The sequence below is a fragment of the Megascapheus bottae genome, chromosome 1, assembly GCF_031878675.1.
Source record: "Megascapheus bottae isolate mThoBot1 chromosome 1, mThoBot2.hap1, whole genome shotgun sequence".
Taxonomy (NCBI): domain Eukaryota; kingdom Metazoa; phylum Chordata; class Mammalia; order Rodentia; family Geomyidae; genus Megascapheus; species Megascapheus bottae.
Window position 1 is genome coordinate 79,377,678 of NC_143509.1, and position 24,038 is coordinate 79,401,715.

At 35.2% G+C, this 24,038-nt stretch overlaps 1 protein-coding gene across 3 annotated transcripts in view; it reads left to right on the top strand.

Annotated features, from left to right (window-relative positions):
• The window catches only part of Vgll3 (vestigial like family member 3), a 38,884-nt gene extending 23,134 nt beyond the window's left edge, over positions 1-15,750 (top strand). For 2 of the 3 annotated variants that reach the window (XM_090347830.1, XM_090347848.1), the window contains exon 5: positions 13,833-15,750. In XM_090347830.1, the coding sequence (XP_090203956.1) occupies positions 13,833-14,051 (219 nt within the window). In that variant the 3' untranslated portion in view covers positions 14,052-15,750. The remainder of the gene's footprint in view (positions 1-13,832) is intronic. The other variant, XM_090347839.1, reaches the window with a different exon arrangement.
• The last annotated feature ends 8,288 nt before the right edge of the window (positions 15,751-24,038 follow it).

The following is a 24,038-nucleotide window of genomic DNA, read 5'->3' on the forward strand; positions in this document are numbered from 1 at the left end:
AGTAATCACAGGCTTTCTTCCTTTAAAACAACAGCTTTTGAATGATTCATACATGTAGCCAGATGTTGTTGAAGTCTCACTTTAGTCATCTTCATGGATGGCCAGTCTGGGGACAGTATTTTCTGTTTCATATCCATGATACCTGAGTAGCACTTTTAGGAAATGATTTTTTCTCTGTGTTCTATGGATATGCTACTTATGGCTCTCCATTTTTAATTATCTGTCATCTTTGGGCTAATGCCTACGAACTAGTGTGAATCTGGTTTACTCATTATTCTGAATGGCAGTTTTCCATCTCATCAGAATGAAAAGCCTTATTCTTACCTCTCAAAAGTGGGAAAAAGTGTGTTTTTGTTGTAGAATAATCTTGGGAGAGGTTCCATTTGGGTATATTAAATAATATATTTTTAGTCTTGTTAACAGAACCTTTTCATGTCAGTTATTTACTAAGTAAGCTCTAATTTTATGCTGCATAAAACTACTGTCCTCTTATGTTTCCGTATGTCATGGGGGGATGACAGGCATGGAACATGGCATCCAACCACATGTGCTTCCCCCACAGCTGGGATAAGAGGCACAATGAGCTGGAACTAGATTACAAGCTATTTCTATATAGCTTAAACCCCCCCCCCCCAAAAAAAAGAACAAATTGAGATTTAAACTAAGACTTGTCCTACTTTAAATAATTAATAGGGTAGAAGCTCCTTGTGTATTTATAGAAAAAAAATTGGGCCCAATGGTTAATAACGATGAGTACACATGATGCTTTTGTGAAGTTTGAATCAAGAGTGCCTTACTCCTCTCACCATACTTGGCAGGGTTTTTCTCATTGTCTACCCTCACGAACTGCTGTGTGTTTAACAGGCTTTGTGTGCTCTTTCTGTACAATTAGTGAGTTGATGTGATTGTAGGCCACCGATGTCTCCTTGGAAAAACATTCATATTCTCAAAAGGACTGTCACAGGTATCACATTAGGCTATTTCTCACTATTATTAGCTGGGTTCTGTGAGTCCCATGGGAACAGTAATTCCAGAATGTGAGATTAATTGAATAAATAGAAAGATCTATTGTCAAATAAATTTGACAGCATTGCTTAGTATATTTTTCTCTTGGAATGCACCATCTGCTTTAGCATTTAAAAAACTTTTATACATTCTTTAGTAAATGAATGTTACATTTAATAGGAGATTTTTTTTCTACTATGATTTTCTTTTGGGCACATTTTGTTTTTAGCATACTTATTAGCTTCTCATGGAATGCTTTTTGGCTCACTTAGCTTACTTGCTTTTCTTCATAATAAAAGACATAGTTTTCAACCTTAATTCATAATTTTCATCTTTCATTAAGCTATGATGAAGAGATAGAGTTTAAAGAAGGTTAGGTGAGGTTGCCATTAATATATAATAGTAAGGTAAAGTAGAGGGAATATCTAGCCTCAATTATCCTTAGAATATTGTATGGGTCCTTTAGGAATAAGACCGTTAAATTTGCAAATGTTTCCAATTGTGTTAGTAAACATTCAGATGAATGAGTGAATCTCTAATTAAGATGAGAATATGCCTCCTTTTCTGCTCAGAGCTTTTGGTGATGACATTAAGTAAATTCTGTTGTACTACTCACCTTTCACTGGTCATAAACATTCAATGCATTAAATCAAAATATTGTCATTCTGCCTTCCTGTTATGTCGAGTAGCTGAACTAGTACGAGGCATATCGCCTCTTGATCTGTTTAAATTAATTTTCATGTAAAGATTTGTTAATGAAACCTTTTGACTGAACCACAAGGGTGACTTCATAACATTCACTTCATTCACTGCATGTTAATTTTATCAAAGTAAAAGAATACTACTTTGTAATGTGAAGTTTCTATAAACACAAGCTGCTCATGGCTTGAAATTGTAGTCATCAGAAGAGCCACAGATTTATTTTTCTTATGAAACCTCATGTTATTTTCACTACAATTTTGTCATGGATTTGATTTTTTTTTTTTTTTACTGTGAGGAATGTCACAGTAGTGTGGTGTAAAATATGCATAAATAACAGAGATGAGCTGTATGTATTGTTTTTACTAAGGCACATTTAGGTAACCTAAAATTGAAACTCAAAACCCCAAAAAATTCTGTATTGTCTCAGAGGTCTGTGGTGCTAACAAGGAATTAAAAAATGTTGATGTCAGCCGGGCGCCGGGCTCACGCCTGTAATCTAGCTATTCAGGAGGCTGAGATCTGCGGATCAAGGTTCAAAAGCCAGCCCTGGCACTAAAGACTGTGAGACCCTTATTTCCAATTAATTATGGGTAGAGGGGTAGAGGGGCAGCCTTGAGCTGAAGAGTTCAGGAACAACACCCAGGCCCAGATTTCAAGCCCCACTATCAAGCCCACAAACAAAAATGTTGATATTATTCTGGCGTCTCAAAAACATATTTTAGTAGTGTTAGCCATAAATTTGTGCATGTAGATTTAATGAGGGAATCATTGGAAGAACTTTCCCCAACTTATGAGGATGGATAGAAAGTACAAATCATCTAGTTCATCTCTTCCTAACCAAAATATTGTCAGATATCAAGGAAAATCAAGATTGCATATCAGGACAATGGTTTTTGCCAGGCAGAACAAAACAAGACTACTATAGATATTCGATCCACACGTTGCTTGTGAAATGAAGGTTGTGAAATTTTCCATAAAAACAGGAGGCTAGATTTCTGGAACTTTTGTCAGATGTTGATGTATAAAATGAATGGTTTCTGAAAAGACTTTTTATGTCATTTGGCTTCCCTCTGAACTTCAACTAGAAACCTGATGTCTTAAATGTTGTTTTTAGGAGGGAACACCGGATACCAGTGAAGAAGTTTGAAATACAAACATATTCTAATCTATTCATTTCTTTTCATAGATGTTTTGTATCTTGTAAATCAAAGTTTAAACACTTTAAAGGTTTTTATGTGGCTTAATATGAACTTTCTAGTTCATATTTTTTTTAAAGAACTTCATTCTTAAATAACAAAAAATTAATTTCAATTGGATTTTAGTTGCACTTACTAATGCTCAAAATTGTAGTTTGGTAGAGCATGTGTTTAGCATATGCAAAACCTGGAACCCAATACCAAGCATGCCCCACAATTGACTATGTACTATATAGTGTTCCCTTGAAAATAAGCTAAATTACTGGTTAAGATTACAATTGTTATTACTATTAGGATGCTTTGCAGTGAAATCTTTGGCTGCGATGTAAATGTCTTTCTTTCATTAAATGCAGGGAATATAGAAAAAAATAAAAGTAGTTGATACTATAGCAGCAAATAACCACATTAGAGAAGCACAATAGTAACAGTAGACTGTTATTAATGTTAAAACACCAAAGTACATAATACTTTCCCTCCCAGAGAAGAGAGCATCCTCAAAGGAAGAAAATTTTCAGATGCTCTCTACAAATTGTTCTCTTCCTTCCCACTTCAATACCTCCCTGGAACATAATACTAGCCATCTAAATTTTGAAAGACAATAATTAACTGAGCCTTCTGACAATGAAGGCCATATCATCAATTTTTATGAATGTTTAAAATTAGGAACCTTTATTTAATAGTATGAAAATGCAGATGCATTTGGTCTCAGTCAATAGAAAGGTCTAATTAAAAAAAATCATCTCCCACCAAAAAGAAATATTAAATGATATTTCTTTATGAAATCCAGCACTAGGCAAACTATATATTGTTTTTCAGTGACAGTGTTGTTCACTAAAAGATGTGGAGATGCTTACATACTTAGATGGAATATACTATTTTAGTGAATATACTTAGGTCATAAGGCAATATTTGCAGATAAATTACAATGGTAGAGAAAAAGTTTATGAGCTAATGGAAACACTTTCTTCATATTGTTATTGTTGAGTTTATTATGATTTTGTAACGATAAAGAGCCTGGTAATCAACAGATGATTGCTTCACACTTCCTACAAAACTTCAGTTTTGTCCTTTGGCATAGGTCATAGCCCTGTTTTCCACTAAGGGAAGGAAAAAACCATCAAAGATATGTTAAAATATTTACACAGTCTTTGTATGGTGTTAGTTGTATCAGGCACACATCCAGAATGACAATTTTGTGACTAGAAGGGTAATGGAAACCATCTTTGAGATGCATGCAAAATGCTCAGTGATTCCTGCCAGATAGGGAGGTCGGCATGAAAAGTAAGTGGATGATGAATCAGAGGGGAGCGATGCATTCCAGAGCACTGCTGCCAGTTTCACGTACCCATGGTGTGGATTCCCTTGTTCTCTCAGAGCCGTGAAGACATCATGCCCACGCTCTTCTGTGGGGCTTCTTCCATAGAGGCCCACAGTGACATAGCTTCCAAAGCATGGAAATTTGCTCACACATTCTCTATCAGCTTGAGTAGGACAAGTTCAGGAGCCCTTGAAAGAGGCTGATGAATGCTTCAAGTTGTATTTCTGTAAGAGTTACAAATAAGATTGAATGTGAAATTTGAGTCATTGGAAAGGATATATTAGCTAAAGGGAAATTCTGTCTCACATTTCTATTTCTGCTAGAAAATTAAAGAATTGTATAGACTTTTAAGGGAAGCCGGAGAGTGATTTTCCTCTAAAAGTACTCAATAAATGAAAAGTACTTGTTTTTCCTCAACATTCCACTTGCATCTACTGAACAAATCTAGTTTGCAGCATATGAGTATATATGTTTAAAAGAGCTTTCTCATAATAGTTATAAATAGGATTTAGAGTCTGAACTTTACAGAGGAATCTGTGGGTGAATTATATGGGATGTGGTATTGTTGACTGAAAATATTTCAGAAAAATATACACACATATGTCCTTTAACAAAGAGGGAAAATGTATTTTTGTGTGTATATACATTACATTTAATGAAAGCAGAGAAAATCATTTTCTCCAGTTATGTTCCTTCTAGACCTTCCAGTATGAAGGTCAATAATATGAGTGTGAGGAGACCAAAGGAAGAAAGTTAGAAGATAAAAAGATGTCCATACTTATATATGAGTTAGAATAAGACAAACATGTTATATGAAACAGAGGATATGAATATGTGAGAGACCAAACAATTACAAAGAGAAAGAGTAGCTTTTCCTCAGTCACTTAAAGGCTCATAAAAATAAGGATCAAGATAGTAATTTTAATCTTTGAAAGGACAGGAATTTGTATAAGACATACGGAAAACAGAACAAAATCAAAAGATATTTCTTAGCTGTGAAAAGTCCCATAATTCCTCAGGCCCGCCTTTCTTTTGATTCGAATCTCAGCATGGCTGTCTGACCTGATCATGCTGAGATTCCAATGATCTACGGTTCATGATTGTGTTTTCCAGATGATGAGCACTGATACAAAATGAAATATTTCAGACTCCTAAGAAATATGGTACATTTTAAACAGAAAAGTTCACACTGAGGTGTAAGGCATCGTGAATAATTGATATGCAAGCTTTGAATTCTTCCTTCACATTTGGCCTGTGTCTAGTGTAATTCATGTCTGTTCTTAAAGATTAACCATGATATCTGTTGGAGCCAAGTTTGTCAGTAGTGGTTTATAGTAGCATTGTTCATACAATAAGAACTGGATGATTTTTTTTTCATAGTGTTTGGGTAGATAATCAGAGGGCTGGGATGAAAAATATCAACTGCACGTGTGTAATAAAGTGCTGGTAAGTTGTAAATAGATATGTCTTCAAGGAAGATCATTCTGCAGCTTTGATAAGAGTACTAAAACAAATAGACTCAATCTAAGCATGTTTCTGTGGAGATGGTCACCATTTTCAGTCACAGGATCAAAGGAAATTTATGGACAGAACAAGAAAGTTACTCCCTCAGTTAGACTCAAAATAATTACATTAATACCTGCTCATCCTTTCAACGTGACTTTTTAGTTCACTGATTCATCTCAACATTTATTTTATAACCAACTTTCAACATTCCTTTATTTATAGCAATTACTATACAAAGGAGATAACCCCTCTTACTTTAAAAAATGTTTCATAAAAATCTCCAGCAAAATTTGGCAATATATTGGGCCAGGAGTATGGCTTAGTGGTTGAGTGCTTGCTTAGCATGCACGGAGCCCTGAGTTCAATTCCTCGGTACCACATATACAGAAAAAGCCAGAAGTGGTGCTGTGACTCAAATGGCAGCGCACTAGCCTTGAGATAAAAAGTGTCCAAGGACAGTGCTTCGGCTCTGAGTTCAAGCCCCAGGACTGGCAAAAAATATATTTTTTAATGGTACTGGGGATTGAACCCAGGGTCACATGTGGGTCAGGTAAGCATACTACCGCTGAGTTCTAACACCAGGTCTTTTTATTTTTAAATAAAAAGTAAATTGTTTAGGCTGTCCTTGGGGGGGGGAAACAATTTTTAACTGAATAATTGTATAAATGTACTGTGTACAGAATATTTTAATATGTGTATGCAATATATCAAATCAGAAAATTTGTATTCCATTTTTGTACTATTTATGTTGATTGTTTCCTTAGTCATCTGTTGTCTGTGGCTGTAAGTTGAGACCTTTAATAAACTATATTGTGACTTCTTAAAAGGAATAGGAATGTTCTGGGAGAAGATAAGTTGTAGACATTGAACTTTTTCCCAAGGAATTCTTGTGCAACTCTCATTGGAGAACTACACAAAACACTGAAATAGATGTTTCAAGGGTCAGGGTTGTTCTGTATCAACACATAATCTCTTTAGTAATTCTTTGCTGTTTCTCATATTTTGCAGAAAAAAAAAACATCTAAAAGAACAGCATGGAAAAATTTACTTCAGATAGCATTGCATTAGCTTTGATATAGACTACACAGATTACAGACAAAAATTCTATGTGGTCTGAGGAATTTATACATATTCTTTCTCCCTTTTTGGTTAGGGGATAAAAGTTAAGGCTGCCTAGCTTTCCCTTATTGTCCTATTTATCAACAATCTAAAGTTTCACAAACAGTTGTCTGTGCCCAGCATGTTCTGAATTTTTTGGCAACACAGATAGCCAAAAAAAAAAAAAAAGTCTTGCAAAGGACTAATGAGAGGCAAACTATGCCATTTTTTTTGGATGTAGCCTGATATACTGGAGATTAGCTTTCATATTTTACAGGCATATGTTTAAAGCTCATTTTCATGCCAGGTTTGCTTGGGCTGTATCAGGTGTTACTTAGCATCCTCATTATCATTGGAACCCTATTTATGTTCCTTACGTTGAACAAATTCGCCTGTTCCAGAACAGGCTTGCATTCATACCACGTCGAAATAAGTAGAGAGTTACTGATGTCATGGGTTTTAGCCTACCTAATAATTCCCAATATATTTTGCCTTCACGGAGATTGACAATGTAAACCAAATGTACATTAAAAAAAACACACTTGTATTTTAGCAGCATTGAAAGAAATTTTTAGTATTTGTTTTTTTAATAATTCATGCTTCCAGGTACCTTGTTTCCTGTGTGGATATTGCCTGTAATTATGTTTTCATGGGCAAGTAATGGATGCAGATTAGCTCTTCCTTCACTTGGATTATCTATTTTCTGAATCGTAAAGCTGTCACTGCATAACCTAGAAACCTCTTTAAAGATGCATGTTTGGCCACATTTGTTATCCAACAGATGTCTGGATAGTTAGAATCTCTGGAGAGGATTGTAACTTGTGGTTTCACTTACAATAAATGGTCCAAACTTTTTCCCCCCTTGCTCTTGTTCTTCACAGTGCTGGGAGAAAGTCTGTAGACAGAGTATTTCATTTCATTCTCCCCCACTCCCTTCTTCCTTTATTCTTTGCCTCTGTGCGTTTGAACTTGAGTTTGCTGAATTGGTAAGCACTGTCTAAATTCTTTATTGTGGCCTGATGCTCCCTAATTGCCAGATCAGGAGAGGAGATCAGTCACTTGAGTGTTCTTTTTTGACTCTAGTAAATTGTTTCCATGATCAAAAAGTGCCCAATTCTGTGGTTTGTACTTTATGTTTGTCTAAAAGCTCAATTTTAAATGTCTGATTCAGCTTTATGCCTTTGCATCATCCACTTTACCTTCGGGCTGGATGTGCACCAGACTGAAAACGTGGATGGCGCTATGGGCAGAGGCAAAAGATTCTACGCATAGAAAAGGCTGTGGTTTGGGGAAGGAGGAAGGTTTGGAGAGGGAAACATGCTAGATGTGTTGCTGTGGGGGCCTGGGAAGACAAGAATAGTTAACTGCCATGTTTGCCTCAGGTACGCAGGTGCTTTGCTTCTGACAACCACATGGTAAATTATGGCCTACTAGAAACATCAGGTTTGTTAGATTTTCAATTTCTATTCTTCTGATAAATGTGAGCTTGAAGACATTTTTTACAAGTTCAGACAGTTTTCAGCTTATTATATTTGACAGTACTACTGTGTGAAGATATAAATGAATTCAAAATATGCTTCAAGAAAATACCTGTACATAGTTTCTTGTATCATTAAAGGAGTGTGTGAGAGTTGTAATTACAAGAGCATAATTGTGATTGAAATGTCATAAATTAACTTACAAAAAGAATACATTTTATTTGTCATAATAAGAAGATGTATCTAGCTGGGTGCTGTAACTCATGCCTGTAATCCTAGCTACTCAGGACGCTGAAATCTTAAGATCATGATTCAAGAGATTCAAAGCCAACCCCGGGCACATGGGACTCTTATCTTCAATTAGTCACTAGAAAATGGGAAGTGGTGCTGTGGCCCCAGGGGAAGGGTAGTAGCCTTGAGCTGAAGAGCTCAGGGATAGCTCCCAGGCCCAGAGTTCATGACCAATGACCAGGGGAAAAATATGAAGATAAATTCTTAACCTTCATATAATAAATGTGAAGACAAATGGTCATATATACCTACTACACAGAAATCACTTAGCTATCAATAAGGAACTTTATAAAAACATTAAAAAGTCACTGTTTAGCAGTGCATATGGTGGCATTTCAATATTTTAAATGTATAATAATTATACATAAACTTCCTATGCACACATATCCACCACAATTAAATGTTAAATCTAATAATACAAATGATTGGATTCAACAAAAATTTCATATAGTTTCAACAACATATAAATCTTAAGTTTCATACAAGTAACAAACATTTAAGTATGTATGTATGTACGTACATGTGTCTCCAAATTATATAGAAAATTGACATTGTGTAAACTAAATGCTCTGAAACTTTCCAAAATTTGAGCTATAGTAATATTTTTCCATGATCATATTGCTGATATAATAATTTGCAGGTCAATATAAAGAGTAGTTTGTGTTTGTAGATCTGAACTAAATTCAGTAAGCTTTCTGCTGACAAGAGATTACTCAATAGACATTTTAATTTCTATATAATATTCATCTTGTTTTGGTGGGGCTTTTATAATATTGTGATACTTTAAAAAGTTATTTGGGGGCCAGGAGTTTGGCCTAGTGATAGAGTGCTCGCCTAGCATGCAGGAAGACCTGGACTCAATTCCTTGGTACCACATACTTAGAAAAAGCCGGAAGTGGTGCTGTGGCTCCAGTGGTAGAGCTCTAGCCTTGAGAAAGCCTAAGGACAGTGCGTAGGCTCTGAGTTCAAGCCCCAAGACTGTAAGTAAGTAAGTAAGTAAGTAAGTAAGTAAATAAATAAATAAATAAATAAATAAATAAATAAAAGATTTACCTTAGGAGCCAGGTGTTTGGCTTGCTGATAGAATGCTTGCCTATTATGCATGAGGACCTGGGTTTGATTCCTTGGTACTACGTATACAGAAAAAGCCAGAAGTGGTGCTGTGGCTCAAGTGGTTGAGTGCTAGCCTTGAGAAAGCCCACGGGTACTGCAGGCCTTGAGTTCAAGCCACAGGACTGACAAAAAAAAAAAGAGTAAAAAAGTGGTTTGGGGGACAATAAGAAGATATTTAAAAGGGCTTATACATTTTTCTTTGATATTCACTTGAAATCAAATTTTAGTTTTCAAAATAAGCATCTCTTGCATGTACATTTTCCCCTTCATAAGAAGTAAGGTGCTGTGCTTACATAGATCTTATTGAAAAATTCCTGACTTGCTTTGGATTACCCTTGACTTAAACAAGTTCAGTTATATGATCATTTATAAGAATAATTTCATAAAGTCATAGAAAATAGAATGACTCTTTCTTGCAGGTTGGGATTATTTGTCAGTTTTTCAAAATGTGAGGTTAAATTGCTAAAAAGAGGTCAGGTGTTTTGATACAATATCCTACATAACTTTTGTCAGTTTTCAAAATACAGAACGTATTTACCATCTTGTTACTGTAAAAGAAAACATTCTAATCTAAATTAGTTGTAGACCTTCAGTATGGATGAAATATAAACTTTATATTCACTCAAGTTTTTTCTTTACTTTTAGTTCATAAAATAGTCTACATATATTTTCAGATTTCATCTTCCTATTTATCTTCCTTTTCATCAACAACATGTTTTTTTCTTACATAGTTTTATCTTTTACCTTCAGCAATAAAAATAATTGAAAGGATATCAGCTTAAAGAGGTGTGGTCAATCATGTTGTCAAATGATTGGGCTTGCTTAGAAGTAGGACATATTTTCAGTGGGAAATGATTGACAAAGTCTTCAAAACTTAGTACTACTGGAGAATAATTTTTTTTGTCAGTTGTGGGACTTGAACTCTGGGCTTGGGTGTTGTCACTGAGCTCTTCAGCTCAAGGCTACCACCCTACCCATTCAGCCACAGGTGCCACTTCCTATTTTCTGGTGGTTAATTGGACATAAGGGTCTCATGGACTTTAGTGCCTGGGCTAGCTGTGAACTGAGATCTTCAGATCTCAGTATCCTGAGTAGTTAGGATGACAGACAAGAATAAATTCTTAAGTTGCCTCCTTTATTATTATTCTATGTAAACATAGACAATTTCTACTAATATTCTGACAATTTGTTCTGATATCTTCATTCACTCATTGGTATCTCTATTGCATTCCATTTATAACAACATTCTGTTTACACAATTCTGAAATTCTACTTCATCTCCTCTCTGTGGTTCTCCCTATATTTCTAGAAAGTAATTCACATGCAAAAGTTATGCATACTCTGCTCCTTTTATTCAAATTGACCACTCTGGCCTATTGGGTTTTGTGTTCTAGTATAGTGTTTCCTTCAGTAATAACCTATTAAGCTTGATGGTGTTTTCATTTTTCTGGTAGTTTTTGATGCTTATCTGTAGTGGTCTAGGCCATTTCTTCTTCTGTAGCGTAATCTAGATCATAACTTCAGCTGGAAAGTACACTACAATTCTCTCTCACTCAAACTTCTTGCCCTTCTTTAGGATATTTTTCTACAATGCTTAGTAAGGGAGGGAAGGGAAGGGGGAAAGTTGCTAGACTTCTTATGCTTTGTTCTGCCCAATTGCTATTTTTTCCTTATTTCAAAATCGTGTGGAAAAATGTAAATCTGTGATGATATATCCTTCTAAAATCAAAGCTAAGGTATTATTTTATGACTTTTTGGAGAGTTTTTCCTAAAAAATAATGTCCTCTTACATACTGCCAGTGGTTCAATCTGAATGTTTAAAGAATTCCTTCCAAAATTCTTAAGTCCATATGGGGAAAATATGGCATTTATGTACTTATTTTAAGTAAATAGTATATGTATATTATACCTTCAGAGAGAAGTCAAATTGATATAGTTGTTTTACAAAATCGCTAATAAAATTTGCTAATTTTGTTACCCATTCTACTACATGTAGGCATTTCTAAATAATAGTATGAAAAGGAATATGAAAAATAACTCAATTTTTCTGTGAATTGATTTGTGAGAGGGTGCTTACTTGCGCTGTGATCCTGCTACAGCCCTGCATCTTTCGAGACACTTCATCTACCATTCAGAAATTTCATGTGTCCTTTTATTTTCCTCTTAACTATAAATTGAATAGTATTAGAGCATATTATGATGTATTGCATGGGATGTTTCACCTAAAGCTCTTAGCACAGTGCCTGTCATATTCAAAACCTGAAGACAGTGTTAGGTAGCATCACCTATTTTCTTCTCTACCAAAAAAATCTCACACACTACGTGAAGAAATCAAAACTGCTAATATAAAGAAAAGAAGCATTAGTGGTTTCTTATGGTGAATGGGAAGGTGTCAGGAAGTGTTATGAACTTAGTCTCATGTAAGTTTGAATTGAAAAGAAGAACAAGCCTAACTAAATAGGAGCAAAACTTGTAGCAGAGTGGGTGGGTTCTGTTTTGGAAAAAAAAAAAAAAAAGTGAAATCCCATCTCTATATTGATTACCTTAGAGTTTTCATCCGTTTTATTTCTCATTGTTTCTGGGGAGAACTAATTGACTGACACTTCAATGGACTGATCTGCTCTTACTGGGTTTCTTACCTAAAAAAATCATACCTCTGCCTTTCTGTTAGAATTATTTATTAGTAGGTCTTTTGATTGTGATTCCTCTTTTTAAGTGTGTTCATACTTATGCCTGTTTTAACATTTACAAATAATAGTGCTTTATAATTAAAACAAAAATTTGATACTCTTCTTGCTACCAAGAAGAAACTAAATCATGAGGATTTATTAAGATACTTTTTTGTGCTGTAAATGAAATTATTTTTTAAGGTTTATATTGGGGGGGCATACAGACATGGAAACAGAAATTGAGATGAATTTGAAATGAGAGAATGACTTGTCACATCGGGGAATTTTAAGTTATCTTAAGTAATGCAGTATTTCTCTATAGCAAAGGCTAACATAATTCTGAAGAATTTGTATGAGTTTGAAAAAACAAACAAACAAAACAAAACCCGTAGGGACAGCCATTCTTCAAAAATGAAAGCACAGTCAAACCACTTGATGATTACAGCAATATTCATGACTTTCAGTGCTGACATTCTATAGATTGATGCAGTCTTCAAGTGTGGAAACAGTGAGTCATACAGAAGATGAGACATTTTAATAATGAAAAAAATATTTATGTAGTCAGCAGATTGTCAGGAAAGGTGGTTTTGATTATAAAAGTGCCCCAATAGAGACTATGCCAGGTTGCAAATTATTCTAACCAAAAAATCATTTAAAAATGAGTAAAGCAAACTTGAGTGATTTGATGTAACCTTTGTCCTTTTTACTCCGCCTCTTCCTCCTTTGTCTTTTTTTTTTGTAAATTTAGGGGGAGGAAAGGCAGAAACCTGCTGATTCTGCATCTAGATGAAATTCCAGTGCTCTGCCTGGAGAAGAAAATATTGGGGGGGGGGATTGTCTTCCTTTTGATATTCAGAAAATACTTAATTTTCCAAATACATCAAGTAAATACAGTATATGAACTGTTACTTACAATTCTTTAGGGGTCATTTTTGGTCTCTCTCTCTGTGTCTCTCTGTCTCTCTCTGACTTTTTCTCTCTGTCTCTCTCTTTTACTTGCTAGATATGCCTCATCAGTTTAGCCCCCAAAGTCATTTACATAGTTCTGCAAAGTATTAATTGAAGTACTACCTACTGTCTCCCAGAAAATTAGCTATGTCTTCTTTTTCTCCCAATATTGGCTCCATTTGACACAATTTAAAATTTTAATTCATTTTGTTATACTTATTTACTCTAAGGAAATGAAAACATAATCACCAGGAATATGCATTGTAAAAATATCACTATAAATAGTATTGAGATTGTCCACAAATTGAGTTGGTTGGTTTTCTGCAACTAATGTGTAGAATTTGCTTTTAGAATAGATTATTCTACCCAATTTTAGCTGTTTTCCTACATTTTCCTGGATTATCACTTTGTATCTATGCCCCATACATTTGAGGAGAACAGAGTGTTGAGTGCTTTATATAACCCTTTTTCTTTTTTGTTTGCTTGTGTTCATTGTCATCTCTGTTAGGTCTACAGCATCAAGACAAGAGCAAGGAATCACCATGGTACTGACCAACAGTGTCAGAAGTCTGAATTCAGATTGCAATGTAAATCCAAAGCCCACCGGGAAGAGATGCTGTTGGGATTTTCCATTCTGCAATGGGACATGAGAAATGGAAAGAGAAGTGTCAGGCAGTTGACTTTGGGAACCTTTCTTGGAGAAAGCAGTATGAGTCTGAGTTATTGAAGAAAAGCATTTTTGTTTTATTCTCTCATCTGAGCCTTTGTCAACTGTGTATCCCTTTCTTTTTTACTTTCTAGCTTTTACCAGTACCAGAGTTCATTTCTGTTTTATTTTTATCTTATTTTATTTTTGATTTTTGAAGCAGCCACAATGTCAGGAAATGATGAAGAAACAAAAATGAACATGCTCATTCTTTCAGGAATATAATTTTGTAGATGTATCATCATCTATTTTTATAGTAATACAAAAAGTTTGGCTTAGCATTGAGGGGCTATTTTTGAGAGATTTTTTTGTTGTTTTAATATTGTAAAAATTGTTGAGTTCTGTTTAAAGAACTTGCTCTCAGAGAAGCACTGGCAAAACCATTTAAAATATTCATCTTTAAAATGTCTGTGATAGGCTCATGTCTATGCTTTCTAGGTTACCTCAAGTGTTTGATTTATTCTCCTTTTTACAAGAGTAGCTGTACCATAGAAAGCCAATACAGTATTGTTTTTTACTTTAAATCTCAGAGAAAATTTAATTTCATGTTAGCTCACATGGTTTTGAGTTATATGTATAGATTGGAAAGAGAGTGTGTGTTTTCGGGTCACACTAATGCAAACGTATTTTCATTTCTTCCAAAGAATACTTAGAGGTTGAATAAGAAAAAAAAGTTTGCGTATGCTCCTGAATCACATTGAAGGTTTGCCTGCAGTATGAAATCTTTCTAGTCCATTCAACTTTGATAGAACTCATACTTATATAACTACTGTACTTGGAAACAAAATGTATTTCTCTGTGCTACCTGCGAGTTGTTTCCTTCATTTTGGATTATTCATTCATGGCAATTTCAAAGTTATATTTCCAATGAATTGTTTGTTGTTGTTGTTCCTGGAGAGAGTTCGAAGGGGTAATATAAGGAATGATTTAACACACAAAGCCATGGCTCCTTCACATAATGTAACATTTTAATTGAAAAATGATGTATTCTATAGGTAATATTTTAACGATAAGTTTTTGCAAAAGATTTCTGTCTTAAATGTAGTTCAAAACTTGCTTTGATCTGCTTAAAAATTAGGATGAAATAAAACATATTTGGTTTTAAATTTATATTAGCATTAATGAAATGAGGCTAAATTTGAAAATGAGAAATGTGAGAATTTAACTTGGCTCTAGGCATGGACCATATAAAAATTAGAGTAAAATAGATAATTTTATTTGGTAAAGAATGTCTCAAATTTCTTCTCTTTCTCCATGCACATGAAATAGAATGTTCATTGACATGCTACATTCCACCTATAACAATGCACATCAAATATGTCAACACCAAAATTATTCATAACATTACAAGATTCTTCAGACAGAAGTCTTACAGATGCATTTAAAACATTTTTCATTATATTTTGCATATTATTATTTGCCTGGTACATCCTGCAAGTTTTTGTAAACCTCTACGCTCTCTTCTAGTCTTAGCTCTACGTACTGTTTCCTCTTAACTACATTCTCTTTAACATCATATCCACATTTTTACCAGTGAGGATCCCAAACTGAAGTAATAATCCTCACAGACCATAAGACCTTACATTTCTAGGAAGTTGGTTACTGAAATTCTGCATATGTTGATGCATATTTTGAGTGGCTATGATTGGTGTGCTTGTAATTTTCCCATAATATGTAGAGTGCAGAGATGGACGAATCTATAAACTTTATTTTACCTTGATTTCTGCGCTACAGTACTTCTCATGTAACTCAACTGGAGATGACTTGCCCCCACTTCTGTTGGAACCTGCTGGCTTCCCCTTTTGTTTCTTTTATAGTTTCTTGAATACACCTCATTCAACTGGCTTTTTCCCCCAATTAAGAAGTAGGGGAAAGTATAAACAATTTGCTTCTTTTTTTATACATCACTAAATTGAATTGAAATGGAAACAACAGGACAATTAGATGGCTTCACCCAGAATTTAGATTTTTTTTTTGTCTCTGTAGACAATATATTTCTTGGCTGTGGAAGCCAGAAGTGAATTGTACTTCAGCATAATAATCTCAATTGTGTCAATCCTCTGGTTCTGGTTTTCTCACATAAAAACTATGACTTTGGATCTAAAAAGATTCCAAACTGTTTTTTGTTGTTGTTGTTGTTGTTGTTGTTGTTGTTGTTGTTTTGTTTTGTTTTTTTGCCAGTCCTGATATTGAGCTCAGGGCCTGAGCACAGTCCTTGGACTTTCTCAAGGCTAGAGCTATACCACTTGAGCCTCAGCACCATTTCCGGCTTTTTTTCATGTATGTGGTACCAAGGAATTGAACATGGGTCTTCATGCATGCTAGGCAAGCACTCTACCACTAGGTCAAACTCCCAGCCCTTTGCTTTTTTATTTTTTTGAAAGTTATTATCTGCCTCTTTGTAATGTTTTGATTTGCAATTCTGGGGAACCAATCCAGGCTCCCTGCAAGCTAACCTAGGGCCTAACTTGAGCAAGATCCTCAGTCTTAACACACCTCTCTATCATATGTAGAACCACTATACCTTAGACTACTTTTAAAACTGAACTTTATTCAGATATTAGAAAAATCTCATTTACCCAAAGTCTGTGCTGTGCTTCCACCATTAATTCATCAGGAGAAGGAACAAAGTAACTTTGGCAAATAGGATCACAAAGGTTAGCTGGCCTTTCTTAACTTTCTTCTCTAATTTTTCTCATTTATTTTAATGCTATATTATGTTAAGGGGAAATGGCCCTCATTATTCCAAAATATGCAAAAAGAGGACCAGCTGAAGGATGCATTTAATTTAATAGTATTCAAAAGACATCCTCTATCAATATTTGACCAGTTCCTTCTATGGCTTGCATAATATGAGACAAAACCTAATGTTTGAACTTACTAGCTTAATGTTTCATTTGTAATTTAAAATGACAGCAAAAGTTTATTTTTGAGAAATTTCATTTTATTCCTTACTGAGTGTATCAGTTGCATAGTAGGAACAGTGACATAATGTGGAGAAGGAAAGAGAGTTGTGAGTAAGGAATGATCAAGGAAGCAGAAAGAAGTCATGTAAAAGAGCTTCACCACTGGACAAGTTTGAACTCTGACGGAGTCACAAATTATATGATGTTTTTTTTACTTCATTTATTTACCATATGAGCAAAATGTGATAATACTAGCAAACAGGCAGACTGAGAAAGTTGTAAATGATATGTAGATGGAATACTTGATTCAGATACTCAGTATACACTAACTACCATAATTGTCCACTAGCTGAGTAAGTAGTTCTTTTAATGGAGCTTCTAAATGTCCTCTCTTCACTTTGCACCTGCCTTTCTGCCTCAACCGAGTAGGTGGATGAATGCTTTTCTGTAAGTCATGATTGCAAGAGATTCTTTTTCCTACTACTACTGCTATTCCTCCTCCTCCTCCTCCTCCTACTATTACTACTACTACTACTACTGTGGAGGTAGATATGAATGTCTTAGTTAACTCTTATCATTTTTATTCCAATTCTGAAAGGAAATTAGGTGTTGGTGGTATGTAGGCTTAAGAAATTTTTCTTTTTCTTTTTTACATATAATATTGTATTCATCTAAAACTCCTATGTGTTTCAGCTTCCAAGACTGAGAAAGCAACACCACTGCATCACTAGAGTTTATATTTTTTTTAGTTATATTTTGGTCTCCTATCCTTGACTTTTGAAAGAAGAATGTTTCATTTGAAGTTACCCCCCCTCCCCCACTGTCTGCTTTTTTTTTTAAATTTTAACTTGCGTCGGAGAAAAAGTTATAAAATATGATGGGAAAAAAAAACTTTCCCTATCAAAGGGGTTGTAGAAGTATACCCTTTCCAATCTCAGTCAGCAGATTTATTCTACTTGAAGAAAAAAGTGAAACATCTTTATTGGAAGCACATGTTGACACTGTCAGTTATTCCAGATAGAAGGGATCACTGAATCATTGAAGTTACAAAGCAGTACTGATGGCAGTTAGAATTCCTGTGAGAAATCACCTTCACAAGCTGACAGAAGACAACACACATTTTATATGGCCAAAGTTGAAATCAGCCTGCTAAATGTAATATACAGGACTCTAACAACTAAGTTTTTGGTTTTCTTCCCTGTAGATTAACAAAACATATCTTTCACATATAGTAAGTCTTGTTTGGGAGAGAAACTAGTTTATTTTCTAAAAGCAAGTTGGAAATCCTTTATGACCATTAATACATCGTTTTTATGATTGCTAATATGATTTAAAAATTAGGTAGAAATATATGTCCAAGCTGGCATGGTGGCTCATGCCTGTAATCCTAGCTACTCAGGAGGCTGAGATCTGAGGAGGTTCAAAGCCAGCCCGGGCACAAAAGGACTTGAGACTCCTATCTCCGATTAGCCTCTAGGAAACAAGAAGTGGGACTTGGCTCAAGGGTAAGGTGGTAGTCTTGAGCTGAAGAGCTCAGGGACTGTGCCCAGGCCTAGTTCAAGCTCCATGACCCACAAATAAAATAAATATATGTCCAAAAGAATAAGTCAAAAATGGAATATAAGCTATGATGGTTCTAGAGGGAGGGGCTGAAGGGAGTCTATAAAAAGCCCTGGGATTCAATACAGTTTCAAAAATATTAGTCACCTTGATAACTTGTTTATGGTAATTGGTCACAAGATTTTCTTTTCTTTTTTTTTGGTCTATTGTGGACTTGAATTCTGGGCCTGGGCACTGTCCCTGAACTCAAGGTTCCCATCCTACCCCTTGAGCCACAACACCACTTCTGGTTTTCTGGTGGTTAATTGGGGATGGGAGTCTTACAGACTTTCTTACTCCGGCTGGCTCTGAATTGTGATCCTCAGATCTCAGCCTTCTGAGGAGCTAGAATTACAGGCTTGAGCCATCACACCAGGCTTACAAAACAGATTTCTATAATTGCACTTTTTTTTCTCTCTTTCAATGCTTTCTGGGAAATTCAGATCTAAGTGAAAGCCATAATTATGAAACTATCTTAATTATATTTCCATTATTTTTTTCATCTACTTGAGAAATATTTTTTATGATTTCAGATAATCAAAGTAATATTCTCTTGAAATTCCAATCAGCTTGATGTCCTTTTCTTGATTCCAAGAAATTCTGATAAATTTAAACAGTGATTTACCCATTTAAGTAAACTGCCATTTGAAAATTTCTGCTAAATTTTGGGCTCCTAACTGATTCTAAAAGAAATTCTTTCACAGGACTGGAAGTATGGCCCTGCAGTCGCCAAAGGCTATGAGTTCATGACAAAGCAGAATAATTATTCCAGAAAACAAATTGTAAATCAGAAATTTTTGGCATATTTTAAGATGTGAACTTTCAAATGATATCTCTTTATACTTGTAAAGATGTACATTTTTCCTACATTAAGATGAGCAAAAGTGAATGATTATTTACACACTTGATTTTATTAAGATATTTACAGTGTTGTACATTTTATCTGATTTGCATATATTCCATACATTTTTGAGAGATGCACAGCATAGGGAAAGTTTTCATATGATTTCTTTGCATCAATTTAAAATACATATATTTAAGGATGAAATATGGGTTTGATTTTTTTCTTCATATAAACCTAGGTAAGGTTTTCATGAAGAAAAAATATACAGTACAGCAAAGTTTATATTTTTCACTTCTATTAGGTAAACTAAAAGTTAATAAAATTACCTTACAGCAATGAAAAATAAAATGGCAGATTTGTTAATTCTATGAGCAATTATAATACTTTAATTTTACATTTGAGAAAGAAAAATAAATCTTAGTTATGATATCCTTAAAAGTATATATAACTCATAAAACTTTTGGCTTTGTATTATAAAATCATATTTTTTGTGTTTTTGTTGGGTTGGGGAAGAAACATTTTAAATTTCTATTCACTCTTCAAATGCAGGACACATAATTGTGTCAATGAAATGAAAGACTTTGTAATAAGAACATGTCATTACATTCAACTCATTCAATAAATAATTTAATGTGAATTTGATGTAGCAATTTGGTTTGCACTTTTTGAGAGTTAACTTTACTACTTTTGTTTCTTCTTTATTTAATTAAGAACTTGTAAATATCTTTCAAAATAACATCTCAGATTTACATTTTTTGAGGTTAATTTCTAGAGCCAAGACATTTATTTGTTACAGTTTAGAGTGTATTATAAAACATATGGTTATAACACAACAGCAAGTGAAATGATTATATTAATTATATAAAGCAGGAGTCCTGATCTTTTTCTATTTTTTTAACACATTGCTTTTAAGGTTTTGGGGTTTTAAGGTTGCTTGGCACTTTAGGAAATATATTTCTTGTTGTTTTTCTTCATTTTTTTGACACAGAATTTCTGTAAATAGCATGAAAAAAACTAGTATGTAAAAAATACTTTGCTAAATTTATTAACGTCCCTAGAAATGGTGCGTTTTGGGCTGGGAGTTTGGCCTACTGGTAGAGTGCATGCTTAGCAAGCACAAAAACCCAGGATCAATTACTTGGTACCACATTCATAGAAAAGCCAGAAGTGGTGCTGTTTCTCAAGTTGTAGGTGCCTATCTTTGAGGAAAAAGGTCAGGCCCTGAGTTTAAGCCCCAGGACAGGCAAAATCGAAAAACAAAAACCCAAAAGGGTGCATTTCAAGAGCTTCAGCTTTGAAGGAAGGTAGAGTTCCCCCATAACCCTTTATTAAATGTGTCTTTAATTTGAAAATGCAAACGTTGGAAAATCAATACCCACCTATGTCTGCAATGTTAGACATTATGTACTTTGTCAAAGCAATCACAAGAGCCTGCCATTTTTAGACTAGCATATGAAGATATTTTCAGACTACTAAGAAATATTGCTACAAATACAATGGCTTACGATAACACAAACATATGATTTCACATTCTGTTGGTCAGAAAAATGACTTGAGTTTTCTCTTAGCTGCAAAATATAGGCTACCTTCTATCTACAGACTTCAAGGGAGAATGTGTTTCCCCGGTCTACAGCACTTCATATTCAGGGCCCAGGCAAAGCAAGCAACAACAATGTCAAGTACTTCTCACCTCCTGTCTCCTAACTTCTTTTTTTTTTTTTTTGCCCCCTTATATATTAAGGTCCTCTGTGGTTGTTTGGATTATACCTGTAAAATTCAGAATGTCTCTCTCCAGCTCTAGATCCATTATTTAAGTAAGTAAAGCTTTGGAGCAGTGCAGTGTGAATGCCTTTAATGGCTTCCACAACTAATTGCAAATTTCAATGATTAAAAAAAAAATCAGCTTTATAATCCAGGAGGATTTACAAGTCCCATAATGTTTATATGAAACATGAAATTATACATTTTTTTATAGGAGATCCTCTTCATAACTTGAATAATTGTATAGGAAGGAAACATTTCATGTAGCTAGTAGAGTGGCTTAGACTCTGCGAGGTTATGCATTGTTTGTGTAAGACAAGTACTCTGTGGGGGGAGAACAGGTCATCCAGTGCAGATTCTTCCGAGCTGAAGTGTGTTTTCTCCAGGGACAACCAACTATTTAATTGTTATGCTTCCTTTTTTGGGAACATATGCCTATCGCATGATGTCCTAAGTCTGCAAGCATCTCCTTTGACCTGCCCATGCACATTTGACTATGTAGCGATACATGACCACATTGCCGTGGTAAAGCTTTAACTTTTCTGTCCAGGCTGAATCATTCCATCTGTTATCAGTTAAGCAGTGGAAAAAAACTGTTAGGGAAAAGCAAACATGTTTTGATAGACTTAATGTGCAAAGTAGGTAACCAAACTGAGCCAGGCTGATGATCAATAAATGAGCTGCAAGACTTTGTTGGAAACAACACCTAAAGCACAACTGTTTTACTTTCCATACCAAGTTTGGCTGCAGCTGAATGAAGAACACAAGCATTGATCTTTGCTTTGCACTTGTATGAGAGACTATTTGCAGAGAGCCAAATATAGCAACAGAGGATTTAATATCTTGCCAAAAATGACAAAATCTGTTCCTCTTTAAGCATAATACTCTAGACTTTCTTGTGGATCTTGCAAAACAAAAAGCTTTATCCCTTTTTCAAATGAGTTATGTATGGTTTTGTCCTGGTTTGTATTTTTTTTTTTTTATGTCGGTCCTGGGGCTTGAACTCTGGACCTGGGCTCTGTCCCTGAGCTCTTCAGCTCAAGGCTACCACCCTACCTTTAGGCCTGGACATTGTCCCTGAGCTCTTCAATTCAAGGCTACTGCCCTAACACTTCTGCCACAGCACCACTTCTGGTTTTCTAGTAGTTAATAGAGATAAGAGTTTCACTGACTTTAGTACCCAGGCTGGCTTTGAACCTTGATTCTCAGATCTCAACCTCCTGAGTAGCTAGGATTACAGGCATGAGTTGTTTGTATTTCTAAAAGACAGCTACATGACATTATCCAGTACTGTAAGTTTTCTTACAAAAATTCTGATAAATTATTTGGTAATTAATTGAGGCATTCATCCATATCTGGAAATGTTTATAATTACTAGCAATCTTATCTCTCCTGAAGATACAGATTATTACATACTTAAATCCAGTTCACAAAACTTTTTTTTTGCCAGTCCTGGGACTTGAACTCAGCGCCTGGGCACTGTCCTTGGGCTTTCTCAAGAATAGCACCCTACCTCTTGAGCCACAGCACCACTTCAGACTTTTTCTGTGTGTGTCTTACCAAGAAATTGAACCTGGGCTTTGTGCAGGGTAGGCAAATACCCTACCACTAGGCCATGCTCCTGGTCTCTAAAAACTAGTCTTATGACAAAGATTACAATTCATGGTAGTAAAGAAAGTTTCACATAAGTAGCTTAAAGATTGGGGGGAAAGGGGGTCAATGTTTCATATTTCATATCTCTAATTTATTGTTTAAAGAATTGTCTTCAACCTGTAGAGTGATACTTGTTTTCTTTGTCTTAGAACATGGGTACTATGTTCTAAGTTACCTGACATGTAGATGGGATAGTCCAGATTTCTTGCTATATAGCTAGGAAATGACAGTGACTCTTTCTGCTCAGCATACACACACACACACACACACACACACACACACACACACACACACACACACAATATATATTGAAGAAAATTTTACAAACTTTACCAAGAAAATAGCTTTCTACAATGACTACTTTACCAGACATTTCCATGGGGGATTTTAAACAAACACAAGGCTGTTTGGAAATACTTGGTGTATGTAAATATGCAAAATATGTTCAGCAGTGCTAACAGCTGCAGGGTGTACTCCCTTATCCTGGAGCAGAATATTTTGATGGCAGTCTTGGTTATATTTTTTTTCCATCTTTGATTTTCATCTCCCCTTTCATCTTTTATAAAAAACTAAAATTTAACGTTTTTCCCCTTTTCACACGTAAATGCAGATACACAACACCCCCACCCCCCCCCCCCACATTTTTATGCTGTTTCCAAGAGTGCCAGTAGATCCCACTGGAAAAGGTGGGTGTGGCCTTAAAGGAATGTTTCTGAGTGAGATGATGTTGTAAAGGCTGCTCTTCGGGGAACTTGCTTGGACTCGTTCTGACATGGGCCTCACACAAGGCCCAGACGCTCCTCAGGCCAGATTCCATTAAGGCTTGTCATGGTAAAGGGTGAGAAAGTCCTGTGTGAGTGGCCCTCCAGCTGTGACAGTCCATACCAGAGATCACAGAATATTTTTTTTTTTTTTTTTGCCAGTCCTGGGCTTGAGCTTAGGGCCTGAGCACTGTCTTTGGACTTTCTCAAGGCTAGAGCTCTACCACTTGAGCCTCAGCACCACTTCTGGCTTTTATCTATGTATGTGGTACCGAGGAATCAAACCCGGGTCTTCATGCATGCTAGGCAAGCACTTTAACCACTAGGCCAAACTCCCGGCCCCACAGAATAATTTTAATTGTCACTGTTTTATCAGGCTCAATAATGTCAGGATAATTGTCCATTTATGAAAATAAGCATATGACTTTTCCTCAGACCCACAACAGGAAAGAAGGACCAAATAGAAATTTTGTTTTTTTTTTAA